The sequence below is a fragment of the Quercus suber genome, unplaced genomic scaffold (genome assembly GCF_002906115.3).
Source record: "Quercus suber isolate HL8 unplaced genomic scaffold, Cork oak 2.0 scaffold_46, whole genome shotgun sequence".
Classification (NCBI taxonomy): domain Eukaryota; kingdom Viridiplantae; phylum Streptophyta; class Magnoliopsida; order Fagales; family Fagaceae; genus Quercus; species Quercus suber.
In genome coordinates this window covers 1,502,006-1,516,342 of record NW_027069511.1, presented here as the reverse complement: position 1 = coordinate 1,516,342, position 14,337 = coordinate 1,502,006, and the positions used below count along the sequence as shown (strand labels likewise).

At 36.3% G+C, this 14,337-nt stretch overlaps 1 protein-coding gene across 1 annotated transcript; it reads left to right on the top strand.

Annotated features, from left to right (window-relative positions):
* Window positions 1–518: 518 nt before the first annotated feature.
* LOC112020336 (protein INAPERTURATE POLLEN1) lies at window positions 519–1,595 on the top strand. The gene has a single exon (XM_024052895.2). It carries the CDS (start codon window positions 765–767, stop codon window positions 1,593–1,595), a length of 831 nt encoding a protein of 276 aa, XP_023908663.1. The 5' UTR covers window positions 519–764.
* Window positions 1,596–14,337: the final 12,742 nt, after the last annotated feature.

The following is a 14,337-nucleotide window of genomic DNA, read 5'->3' as shown; positions in this document are numbered from 1 at the left end:
TCTGTCAGCATCTCAAGATTCTCAACACACATAACAGATGGGTTAATCTTCACAACTTCAACATAATTGTATTGTCTACATATGTCCAGGCATCCTAAGATTGATCCACAACCCATATTGTATCCATCTAATGCTTCAATTTAGAAGACTGGTTCTAAGACCGCAACTTTTTTCCTGCAACAACTCCAATTAGGTAGATTTTGATTAGTTGCCTATCACAGTCGTGGCAAAGATATGGTAAAAAAAATTGTGGTCCTTTGATTTTTTATTTCAACTAACTGTATGCATATGGGCCAACCCATGCTATGATTGCTCCAAAGAGAATGTCATTTCCTTGGCCCATATCCACACTGTCTTGTGAACAAGATTACGCAAAGAGAGGCAGAGAGTTTGTGGTTTAAAAGCTAACACACAATGGGGTTTAAACTTTACCCCCAAAATTTTGTGGAGTATACTTGTATCTTTTCCTTGATCCCTAGAATTTCATCTATACATCTAGACTCTAGTCTTCAAAATTTCCAGGCGTCCAAGCCTTTTCTTTTGCCATCGGAAGCTACACCTACACGGGCCCAACTCACACAACAGGCCCAAGTTGTCAAATACTCAAATCCCACCACTCTCTCAATCCCTGCGCTGCTTTCCCTCCAAAAACCTTCACTGACTCTCTCATCCACTCTTCTTAGCCAAAGAAGATCAAGAAACAAACAAACAAACAAAGAAACACCATTCACTCACACTGTCACACATCTCTCTGTTTCTCCAAGATGCTGAAGGCTCTTTTCGCCCGCAAGAAAAGCTCGCGTCCCTTCAAAGACTACCACTCCGAGTGGTTCAACACCCTCAAGAACACGCTCTTACCCCTCATCCGAAGCTCAATCTCCGACTCAGTCCCAAGCCTCTCCACCCACGTTGAAATGCTCCACCAACACTTCCAATCCTACTACGAAGCCCTCGACCTCGCCGCCTCCCACGATGTCTCTCAGCTCCTCTTTCCCTATTGGCGCAACTCTCTCGAGAAGCCTTTTCTTTGGCTTGGCGACCTCCATCCCTACCTCTTCATCAACCTTCTTCGCTCATTCCTTGAGGACACTGAAGAAGAAGAAGAGACAGACGATGAATTCAATGCTGATGTGGTTCGAGAGAATTATAAGTACTTATTCGATAAACCGTGGGAGGTTGCAATGGCATGGAAGAACCCGAGTAGAAACTTGACGACCCGGGTTGATCAAATTGAGTGTGGACTAAGGCTGATGGTGCCGGCATTGGTGGACAGGGTGAGGAATGCGCAGGCGGGGCTGGTGGAGCGTGTGGCGGAGGATTGGGTCTGGTACCAGGGGAGGAAAGAGGCGGCTAGACCGGTCATTGTGGAGGCGGTGGAGGCCGAGATGGAGGAGATGGTGAGCGTGTTCTTGGATGCTAATAGGATGAGGAGGAGCGTCCTTGCAGAGATTATCAGCGCCACCAGTGTGTATCAGGGGGCTCTGTTTCTTCAAGGGCTAGCCCAATTTCTTGTTGGGTTGAGGGACCCTCAATTGCTCGCCCAATTTGAAAGTTGCCAGATGCCTCTCAATAAACCAAGCCGCATTGCCCTTTGATCCTCATATTTATTTTGTGTTCTTGGTCTGAAGTGTGGGATTTATTGAACTTTCTTGCATTTCTTGGAGCATTTTTCTTCTATATATGAAGCTCTTGGGCAAGATTCTCTGTTATGTAGTTCAATTCCATTTGTTGAAATTCCATTTATTGTTGTAAAGCATGCACTTTTTTGCTATGATTTTTTTGACTTGCCCGGGAACAATTTTATTGGCATAGTATAACCTTTTTCTTGATCTGTAATAGTTCTTTGGGAGGTCTTGCTTCAATCATCTTGAGTACTGGTTGTAAATTCTCAAGGGAAGTGGAAAATTTTATGTCGTCTTAATCTAAATAAGCAATTTTGTTTTGTTTTGTTTTCTCTCTTTTGTTTTCTTTTCTGTTTTTGGTTGAAGTTGCTAAACACTGTTGTTGATCAGATTTGGTGAATCCTGAAATTTATTAGTTTCATTTCCTCTTGTTATGGTGAGTAGATGTGAGTGTTAAAGCGGCTTGAATCAGCCAATAATTTTGGTCCCTTTCCTTTGATTGTTGAGGCATCCTACACTACCCACAAAAAGGTTAGCAAAATGGAAGTTTAGAAAAGTAACTGTGATCTTGTTTTGTAAGTGTAGTTTTCACGCCTTCATGTTGATTAATAAAGAGGATCAGGCATAAATTATAGATTGTGTTTGATATTGATATCAGGCAATCATTAGAATCCTCTTATGCAAAAGCCTACCCATTATGACATGGCCCATCTTAACCAAAAACTCATGTCCGCACCTTTAGGTTTCCTTAGTAATAAAGTGATCACATTCCAGCAGCCTCATGTCACTAAGAATATGATCAGCTAATCTAAAAAAAAAAAATTGAAACAACGGCAATGAGCTTTGAGCCCAATAAGTGATAATTCATACACCATTATCTAGGAATAACAAAAGGTATTCGGTTCATATAGATAAACTATCAGCAAGGGTGTCCAAAAAAAAATTATTAAGACAATAAATTTAATGATCTCAAAGTAAAAATTTAGACCAAACAAGGAAAACAAGAAAGTTGTATGTACCTAGTGCAGAAAACCCACCGACCCGCCAAACCCGACCCGCCGGGTTGGGTCGGTTTTTAAGGCTTGGTGGGTTGGGTTGGGTTACAAAAATTTTTTTATAGCGGGTCGGGTTGGATTTGGGTCATAAAATTGCAAACCCGCCAAACCCGACCTGACCCACATTTAAAATATATTATATATTTAATAATTTTTTTAAAAAAACCAGCTATAGGGCACTTATATATATATATATATAAATAAAATATGTTATATATTATATAATTAATAAATTTTTAAAAATAACAAGTTCTTCCTATCCTATATAAAAGCCAATTAGTTCACACAAACCCTAATAAATTATTATTGTTGTTTAGTCATTAGTGTTGTTTGCCTTTAAAGAGTTACATTGATAATAATCTTTGGTTTTTTAATATATTTATATTTATATTTTTTTCTACTCAATTTAATAATAATAATAATAAATTTGTCAAACTCATAAGTTCAACCCGACCCATGTGGGTTGGGTTGGGTTGAATATTTTTTGACTCACCATGGTGGGTTGAGTCAAAAAATCCCCTCAACCCGACCCATGCATACCCCTACCTAATTTATTGCTCAATTTATAAGAATAGTATGAATATGCACAATATAAAATAAATAAATGTCATGTCCAGTGTATTGCTCCTTTAGGAAGAAGGGTACACTCCCATGTGTTGCCCCCCCCCCCCCCTTCCCCCTTTTTTTTTTTTTAAATTTTTATAAATCAAGACTTTATTTAACAACAGCAAAACAAAACAACAAGCTTCCTTCATGATAACATCATCAAAACAGGAAGGACAACTACCCATGTATTTCCCCCTTGGATAGGGACGTCATTGAAAATTAATAATCGTAATTAATATCACAATATATATGTATCCATATCCATAACACCAACTACATTATCTACACTAGCCTCTGAGCACGCGCTCACGCGCGTGCTCAGAGGCTCTTTTATTTTTTGGGTAAGGGTTAATATAGAGTATTTATTATAATTTGGGATTACTACATTCTTCAGTTACAAAAAAATCTAAGGGTGTGATGAAAAATTATTTCTCCACACGTGATACTCATCACACCCCTAGGGTTTTTTTTGTGATTGGAGAATGTAGTAATTTCAAATTATAATAAATACTCTAAATTAACCCTTACCAAAAAAATAGAAGAGCCTCTGAGCACATATAAGAGACAAACTGAGTTGTTATATTTCACAGTTGATATTTAACGTGACAGAGGCTACTAAAAATGTAGAACTATTAATTCAGAGGCTTAGCAACCTCTGAGTTGTTATTAAAAAAGTAGAACTCAAGGTTGCTACATACCTAAATAAAATGAAAAAATTATTTCACCCACAAACGCTTAACACTCATCAGTTTTTTTTTTTTTTGGTGATTGGAAAATATATTAATTTGAAATTATAATTTATGAAAAGAAATATGAAGGAATCAAATATTCGGCTTCATGCTTCTCAATTAATGACCTAATAATCCATTTTCAAAAAAAAGAAGAAAAGAGTCAATAATTTGTGGGTTTTTTTTTTTTCCCTCAATTCCAATAAGAAAAGAGTAAAAAGGATAAGAATGAAGAGAATCTAACAGGATTGTGTTTTTTATTTTAAATTTCATATAGGGGGAGAAGAGTGAGTAAGTATGGATGATATAGAAATTAGTGATTTCTTTGGGAAAGGATAAAGCAATAGAAACTGGTTAAAGTTTAAACACTTGAAATTTTTTGAGGTGGTTGCTGCTTAGTGGTTAGGCATGGAGAGTTATTGAGATGTCTGGATGAGTGCTAAAAATTATAGCCTAATTTTAAGGAGTTGATAGAACGTTGCTTAGTGGTTAGGCATGGAGAGCATTTTGGAGATGTACGGATGAGTGCTAAAAATTTGTAGCCTAATTTTAAGGAGTTAATAGAACGTGAGGGTCTAAGAGATAGAAGACGTGATAGAGAGAATAAATTTTTTAAAAATTATCTATTTAAAATTATGAATTTTTTAAAAAGGTTTAAAATTTAAACATGGATAGAAGAAACAGTTTTTTCAAATTTATCTCAAATTTTGGAGTTCTAAATTATTAATTTTACATGTTTAAGCTGTCTACACTTCCTAAACAGTTGAATTTGAGGGTACTTTGAGCAAATTTAGCAGTTTTAAATTAGTAATTTTACATGTATAACCTTATTAGCACTTAATACCTAAACTGCTCTAATCTCTTTTTTTTTTTTCAGAATAAAAAAGGGAGTTAACGTGTGAAATTTACATTTAAAAAAAAGAAAAGAAAAAAAAAAGGGTGTTAACATTTCAAAATTAAATTTAAAAAAGAAAAAGAAAAAGAAAAAAAAAAGACTTAATGTGATACATAAAAAAAATAAATAAATAAAAAAGAAAAAGAAAAAAAGAAGTAGAACTCAAGCTTGCTACATACTTAAATAAAAAAATAAAAAAATTTAACGTCAAAAACATATACAATGATGGTAAAAAAAATAAACTTTCTTAAAAAGAAAAAAAAATTCGAAGAAGGAAGAAAAAAAAAAGTGAGGATGGAGAAGGAAATAGTAAGTGATCATTTATATTTTGATCATTAATATTTTGATAATAAGAATCAATATACATATAAGCAATATATGGAAACTAAAGAAAACTAAAGAAAACGAAAAATCAATTAGAATATATGGTTGCTTTTTATTTTATTTTTCCTTGTTTTCAAAGTTGGGTACTTTTGAAGTTTGAATGTTGAAACTTGAAACCAACTGCTGAGATTATGGTAACTATTTTTATTTCAATTCAAAATTTTTAAATAAAATGTAAATAAAGGCTACTAAAGGAGTTAAAGGAAGCCATACTGTTTAACTGCTCAGGAATGATTTTGAATGCTTCTTTTGTAGCATAAAACAGCCCAGTCTTTGAATCACAATACCTACAACATGAAATTACAATTTATTAAGAAGTACAGTGGTAGAGTATATGAAAGAACCATTCATTTCAAAATTATATATAAAAAAAATAATAATAAGAGTTAACGTGATTGATACACATAAAAAAGGAAAAAAAAAAAGTAGAACTCAAAGAAACTCAATCATAAACAAAACAAAAGAAAACAAAGAAGAACTTGTAAAATATAAATCCTGAAAATTTGTTGGCGCCTTGACAGTAAATGTCTTTAATCTAAAAAAAAGAAAGGAAGATGTAAAGCTAAACTAAATGTCTTCAATCTGAAGAAGAATGAGAGATAGAAAGTGAAATAGAAAAGTGAAATGGAAACTGCAAAGCATACGTGAGTTTGTGGGTCTTAAAGTGTAAGAGTTTTAATTTACATATTTATCCCCAGTAGTTGAAAACTTGTAAGTGGGTATGATGAGGATATTTTAGGCACAAAAAATGTGGAATCCAAACAGGGGAAGCTCCTTAAATAGTAGTATAGATTATGGCATGTGTATTGCCCCATGCACAAGAAAAAATATTTTTTATCAAATAATATCACGTCATTTATATTAAAACCTAATAAATGAGAGACATGTGTATAAAAATAACTACCTATTAACACATGTCTTTTATTTGTTAGTGGGGTAGTTATTTTTTACTAACATGTTTCATATTTATTGAATTTTGATATTGCTTACATATATAGTATCATTTGATACCAAATACCTTCTCCATTCACAGTCACAGGGTCAATGTGGTAATCTCATGGCAAAAGGTACAATCAAAAGTTGCATACAAATACAATCAAATGAATTTCACAAATCCAATAGCTTGAAGATATAGATGAAAGTGTCACATGGATTAATGGTACAATATGTAAAGAGAATGCTAGCGAGTTGGGGATACTCAAGAAACATGGAAATTTATAAAAAAAATAGACACTTTCTTCAATGAATAAAGGTGAGGGGAGTAGTGTGTATGGACTACCGCTTACCTCAATGCGCATACTAAATAAGCAAACTATATCTTGCACTAGTTTCTTCACCAAGATCCTTGGGTCAAAGAAACATAATATTTCTAATGGGGAATTATTCCTCTCCTACACCAATAGTTATGTGTGTACAATTCTTTTAGCTGATATCTAGCCCTTGTACTATTTGTCTAGAACAATGCACTTAAATCTCATATACTCAAGCCCTAGGGCTATGTTCTTTAGGAATATTGGACATTTGGGCTACCCACAAGAGCGCCTATTACGGCTAGCCCAAAACCAAAAACCCAAATGCCAAAATATAGAATTATTGACAATGGTAATATGAATACCCTTGGTGTTATTATAAGGATTTTACTGCCTGAATTTTAAGATGTAAATCATTGCTTTCCCATTTATTTTTACAAAAGATGACTAGAACAACATAAGTGTGACTGTGTGAGATCGGATCCATTTGGTAATTATTGGCATATGTAATCAAGGGGAGTCCGTCTAACACCTTGACAGAGGTTGCATCAGTAACTGATGTCATGATTTAGGTCTGCACTCAGGAACAAAAAGTATCACGTTGCTTATATATCTGACAAATAGCATTAGCAGATATACTGGGGAAAGCTTTGACTACAGGATACCCATTCCCAACACACCATTATTGCAAAAGGAAGATTGTAATCAAAATAGCATTGATGCCTTAGTGAGTGACGGTAAGTCAGGTTTGAGAGAAATTTCTTTTGGTTCAAATTCATCATTGTTATTGGAGGCAAATAAATGTGCCAACACGCTTGCTAAGAGGGGGGCTTACTCCCATAGGATTTTGTTGTTTTCTTAGACCCCCCAGCGGATGTTGCATTTTTACTTACTGGACTCTGTTGGGATGGTTTATGAGTGTTTTGTAATTGCTGTTTAGTTTAATACATTTCCCTTTCTACCAAAAAAAAAAAAAAAACAGTGGATTTCTAGTTATAATTTCCTTCTAAAATTAGCATACAAGCATGCAATAAGATATGGTGTCATCGAGTCCAAATCTTCTGTCTCATTCTCTCTGTCTCATTCTATACTCCACCAATAAAAATATGCTACATGTCTCTCTATTAAATTAACTTCTACCATTATGCCTTTCCTAATTTCAATTACCTAAAATAAACAAAAGTAAACAAAAACCCAACCCATCCCCACCACTACCAACACTACCAGAGCCGGTGCCATCAACCAAACAACCAAACTATTCCCCCACCTCTACCACCATCCTTCTCTAGCACCAGCCGCCGGCACTATCAACGTTTTCGGTCATAGCAAGCCACCATCCCCTGTTCTGGACTACCACTGCCGGCGCCATCAACGTCACTGGTCATGAACTCCACCATCACCTGGTTTGCACCACCGCCTCACTATTTTCAAATCCAGACCACCGTCACACTACCACCCAAAAATAAAATCCAAATCCAACAACACAACAATAGTGCGAGTGTGAAAGAACCGTCCAAATCAAAGAAACCAAACCCACAAATCAAAAACAACAAGAGCAAGTGAAGGCTCCGATTTGCGTAACACCCACAAATCCCTTTTTCTCATCAATAAAGCTATAGACCTACAATTTTAATTAATTTTTCCGTTGAGCTCAGTTTTCCTTTAGTTACACAAGAACGTGAAGGCCTTTGTTCAAGTATTGTCTTTGGCTGAAGAAAATGCTATGTGGGTTATATTGGTAGTTCATATAGTGAGATGATGGTTGGTGGGTTTGAGAGAGATGGTGAGATTGGTTTGGATTTAAAGAACAGTGAAGCGGTGTTAGTGTTGATTTTGAAAATCAGTGAAGTGGTGGTGCAGACCAGGTGATGGTGGCTTGCCATGACCGGAAACGTTGATAGTGCCGACGGCTAGTGCCAGAGAAGGATGGTGGTAGAGGTGGGGGAATAGTTTGGTTGTTTGGTTGATGGCACCGGCGCTGGTAGTGTTGGTAGTGGTGGGGATGGGTTGGGTTTTTATTTACTTTTGTTTATTTTAGGTAATTGAAATTAGGAAAGGCATGATGGTAGGAGTTAATTTAATAGATATACATGTAGCATATTTTTATTGGTGGAGTATAGAGTGAAACAGAGAGAATAGGACAGAAGATTTGAACTCGATGTCATCTTGATGCAACCCAAAAAATTGGAACACATAATTACGTAAGTGATAATACGGTCTGCATGTCACTACACTGGCTACAAAAAAACCTCAATTAATTCCTTAATCATGAGGTCCAAGATTCTGGTTTATTCCTCATGCTCATACTTTATTTCTGTTGTTACGGAGTAATCATTGACATCACTTGACCATGCAATAATCACCCATCGGGCATGCATATCAAAGCTTAATCTATAAACAATATTCTTGACTTGTACACAAGGTTTAGACAAAAGTTCTTCCAAAAAAAAAGATTTGTTAGACAAATGAAGTCTAAACATCATTTAGAAGATTGCTTTTTAGTTGACAATTCACTGTCATGTCGATCTCTTAGTCTAGAAAATAAGTTACCAATATATATGAGCTTTAATAAAATTTGTATTTAAAACAATAGATTAGAGAAATATCTGAAAGTAGTTTTTACTTTTCAATCCCCCCCCTGTTTGCTTGTTGAGAGTAGCTAGCGTTCAATTTATAAGTTAGGTTTTGATTTCGTTTTAGATTCTTGCCCTGATTGCCTAAGAAACTCTGCGCTTGTTGTATTGATATAATTGAATGCGGTTTAGACCCCTTAGGTAATTTACAGCTTAATTATTAATTATGTTATCAATTTATCTCAATTATGTGATTTGCAAAATAATTATTTATCACTATAGACTGAATAAAATAATAATAATAATAATAATAAAGCAATAACGACACGCAAATTTGGTGCTAAACTAGACAACCGATGAAGAACTCTTCAAAGGAAAAACTACTACGAGGATACCTACCCCAAATATGAAAATTTACTATAAAAGGACTTTTACAATTTAGAACAAAACCTTTGTATTTATACTTTATAGACCTAGTAAACTACTCACCGATATGATGCACAATAACTTTAGAGCTTTGAACTTCTTCTTATATGGATCTATTCAAAAACAATACGTCTACATCAACGAATATATCAAAACCTCTAGCGTACTCCAAGGCACTTCCTTGAAGATTTAATCTATAGTAAACTCACTAGAATAAAACTATGTGGTTTCAAACTCTTAAACAACCTTTTGGTATCACAAGATGAGTGTACAAAGAACAAAAAAATTTTCTATGATGCACAAAAAAGAAAAGTTATAATGTGTTCTCTCTGAATAGCACAAGTTGTGGCTTGCTTTTCTTTGTTTAGTCTCAAGAAGAAAGGCAAATGAGACTTGTTTAGCTCTAATATAGCTGTCTTTCTTGCTTTTAAAAATTGCGCAACAATATGGTTTATATAGGAACACCAAATAGGGTTATAACGTAGTAGAAATCTATTTTCCAACTTAATTTGAATATATATCGCAAAATTCTTGCTTGATCTTCGCTTGAGCAAGTCCCAACCGGCTCTTAGGTTTAACACTTCTTTTTCAACTTCAAATGATTATATCTCACTTATTTAAATTCAAATTAGGTCAAAGTTATGTCCATTTTGAAGTTTTGAATGCCTAATTTCCGTTGAACAAATTTCACTTAGAAATTCATTATGATATATATGGACAAAAGATCATTAATTCTTTATCTTGAGAATATCGAAACTTAGTAGTCTTTGAATAGTTTTTTGGCTTGGACTGCACCCACTTTTAAAATAAATAAAATACACCAATAAACTTGAAATTTATAATAAGCAAATGTCTTACAATGAACTGATGCTAAATTAAACCTACCAGATGTTCCTTAACATTACAAAGATGATACCGACTTTTATATTTTCTAGGATGGATAAGTGAGGGTTATAGAATTCCAACGCATTAGATTAGTAAATTAAGTCGTGCTCAACACACTTTTAATTAAGAAAGAGTAATGTTACAAATACAAAAAAATTATTAATAATTAAGTTGACAAATTTTTGTTAATTCTCATTCAAATTCACTGCTAATACATGCATATCATTTTTTCATTTATTATTAACAATCTACTATATCTATATCAATGGGTATGAAATTTTTTGTACTTATAAACTTTCCCTCCGAGTAAACATCACCGAAACAAAGTACTGACATGTTCAATAATCAATAATTAATTTTAATATAGGGGAGCATCTGAGCAATGTTCTTTTCCAACCTCAAGCGTAGTGCCTTTCATCGGACTATGTGCTTTCCGAGGTTCTCCGTAACGACAGCCCAGCCACCGCTTTTTTAATTTAGATAATTTGTTGTTCGTACCAATAACAGCCCAGTCAACTGAACTTATCGTTTAATATTCCTTGATCCCACGTTGGAACACGAAGTCAGGCAATAATACTTTACAACATCAATCCCAACTCATCTTATAATTGACTCATTTGTGTTTCAAGGATGCAGCACTCATCGATCCCAAATTAAAATAATAACCAAAATTCATGGATCATCTGCAGACCAACATGGACGAGTGAAGACCTCCACCAGATAAATTTGTTATCCTTTTTTTTTTTTTTTTTTTTTTTCATAAAGCATATTTCCACCCTTTAATATTGTTAACAATATAAAGTGAGAGAGAATGACTGAATAGTTTGTATATTGATATGTGTAAAACAATGTACAAAAGAGAGTCTTATATAGGCTAGGTATGTGTGCAGTACAAGTAACATGAGTACAGTACAAGTAATATACTGGGCTAAGCCCAATGGGCTAATCTAGCCTAATCTATACACTAACATCCCCCCTCAAACTCGAGGTGGCAAGGAGGAAGCCAACTGGAGTTTGGATATAAGATCTTGAAGACGACTAGACGGGTGAGACTTGGTGAAGATATCAGCAGGTTGGTCAGCAGATGAGATGGAGAACAACTTGAGATTGCCTTTCTTGAGATGCTGACGAGTGATGTGGCAGTCGATCTCAATGTGCTTGATGCGTTCATGGAAGACATCATTATGAGCAATGTAGATAGCACTACGATTGTCACAATAAAGAGGAGTAGCAGTGGGCTGTGGAGCATCCATGTCAGCCAAGAGCCAGCAAAGCCAGACAAGCTCACATGTGGTGTCAGCAAGGGCACGATACTCAGCCTCAGTACTGGAACAGGAAACAACATCATGCTTTTTACTACGCCACGAGACAAGAGAAGTAGCCAATAGGAAACAGAAACCTGTGATAGAGCATCGATTAGTCGGATCACCTGCCCTGTCCACATCGGAATAAGCATGAAACTCAAGAGAAGACCGAGAGGAGTAGTGTAGACCATGATAAAGTGTGCTCTTGACATATCGGAGAATCTGAAGAACAGCAGCATAGTAGACGGAACGAGGGGCATCCATGAACTTACTAACAATACCCACGGCATGTAAAATATCTGGACGAGTAACAGTGAGATAGATTAGACTCAACCAACTGACGATAGCGAGTAGCATCAGATATATGTTCACCATCCAAGGGTGTGAGCTTTGCATTGTATTCCAAAGGAGTGGAAATAGTCTTCTTGTCAATGATACCGGCTTTGGAGAGAAGATCAGAAGCATATTTAGCTTGGGAAAGATAGTATCCATCAGAGGATGAGATAACCTAAAGCCCAAGAAAATAGCTGAGAGTGCCTAAATCTTTCATTTCAAAATGCTGACTAAAGAAGTGTTGAAGAGAGCGGATACATGCCGAATCATCTCCAGTAATAATCATATCATCAACATAGAGAAGAATAAGAGTGGTACCAGTAGAGGATCTTGGGACGAAGAGAGTAATGTCATGAGGACTCGAAGTGAAACCCTGCTGAGCAACAACTGAGCTAAACTTTTCAAACCAAACTCGAGGAGTCTACTTGAGGCCATAAAGAGCACGACGAAGGCGACAAACTTGACTGCCTGAGTGTGGATAGCCAGGGGGTGGTTGCATGTACACTTCTTCTTGAAGGTCTCCATTGAGGAAAACATTCTTCACATCCATTTGATAAAGAGGCCAACGGCGAACAGCAGCCACAACAATGAGACATCTAACAGATGTAAGGCGAGCAACAGGAGCAAATGTTTCCTCATAGTCAATGCCATACTCCTGGGTAAAGCCCTTGGCAACTAGGCGAGCCTTATATCGTTCAACAGATCCATCAGCCTTGGTCTTGATCTTGTAAACCCAGCTATAACCTACTACAGACTGACCAGGAGGCAAATCAACCATATCTCAAGTGTGATTTTTATGAAGGGCATCTAGTTCATCATTCATAGTTTGTTGCCAAAGAGGGTCAGTATGGGCCTTACGATAGGTGTGAGGTTCATAAAGGGTGGCAAGGGCAAAAGAGCAGTGATAATTAGTGAGATAAAAGGGAGGAATGCTTACCCGAGTGAAACGACGAAGTTCAGGACCATCAGGAGACTCAGGAGAGGGTGATGCCACAGGATCCAAGACAGGCGGGTCATATGTCAGGGACAGAACCGGAGATGAGTTGTCTGGAGAGGCAGCCGATGTTGAAGAATCCTCCACAAGTTCAGGATAGAGAGGGAGGAAAAGATCAGTAAAAATGGGAGACTCAGAGAAAGAGGATGTAGGAAACTGCTGAAGACTCGTGAAAAGACGATGTTCCCAAAACTCAACATGACAGGAGACACAAAGACGATGAGAAATGGGATCATAGCAGCAAAACCCCTTTTGAGATACACCATAACCAAGGAAACAACAGAGACGAGCAGGATGTTGGAGCTTTGTTCGTTCATGAGGAGGAAGAGAGACAAAGCAAGCACAACCAAAAACCCGAAGAAAGGAGTAGTCGGAAGTTTGACCATAGAGAAGCTCAAATGGTGATTTGTTGTGTGTAGTTGGTGAAGGGATACGATTAATGGTGTATACAGCAGTGAGTGCAGCCTCACCCCAAAAGCGCTCAGGAAGAGAGACAGAAATAAGAAGGGTGCGGATAACATCAAGAATATGACAATGTTTTCGTTCTGCAAGACCATTTTGTTGAGAGGTGTAAGGACAAGACCGCTGAGTAAGTGTACCATGATTGTCTAAAAAGGATAGGAAAGATTTATCATTATATTCTTGAGCATTATCTGATCGAAAAACTTTGACGATGCGATTGAACTGTGTTTCAATTATTTTATGAAATGTTTGGTAAATAGACATAGGTTCAGGCCTATGGTGAAGTAGATAAATCCAAGTATATCGAGAAAAATCATCCACAAATATGACAAAATATCTAGATCCCCCTAGTAGAAACAGGTGCAGGACCCCAAATATCAGAATGTATAAGATCAAAAGGTGCAGAAGAAAATGAGTCACTATTATTAAAGGGCAATTTTGTTTGTTTGCCAAAATGACAAGAAGTACAATCAAATTTTTGAAACTGAACTGAACCTAAATGACCTTGAGAAGCTAACAACTGAAGACGAGATAAGGATGGATGACAAAGACGAGCATGCCATAGATCAGGTAAGGAGGTGGCAGTGGTAGCAGTTGCAGAAACAACTTGTGAAGGAACCTTCAAGTCATGAACCTCAAACATGCGACCAACTTTATGGCCTGTCCCAAGCACTTGACACGTCCGGGGATCCTGCACATCCACACCATGATTAGTAAATAGAAGATCTACGCCTAATTCACAAAGTTGACCAACAGAAAGTAAATTGAGGGATAACTTTGGGATATGAAAAGTGTCACTAAGGGATAAATAAGGAGAAGA

Excerpts from the sequence above, each read along its gene's own strand:
- LOC112020336 (XM_024052895.2), top strand. The coding sequence starts at position 765 with ATGCTGAAGGCTCTTTTCGCCCGCAAGAAAAGCTCGCGTCCCTTCAAA.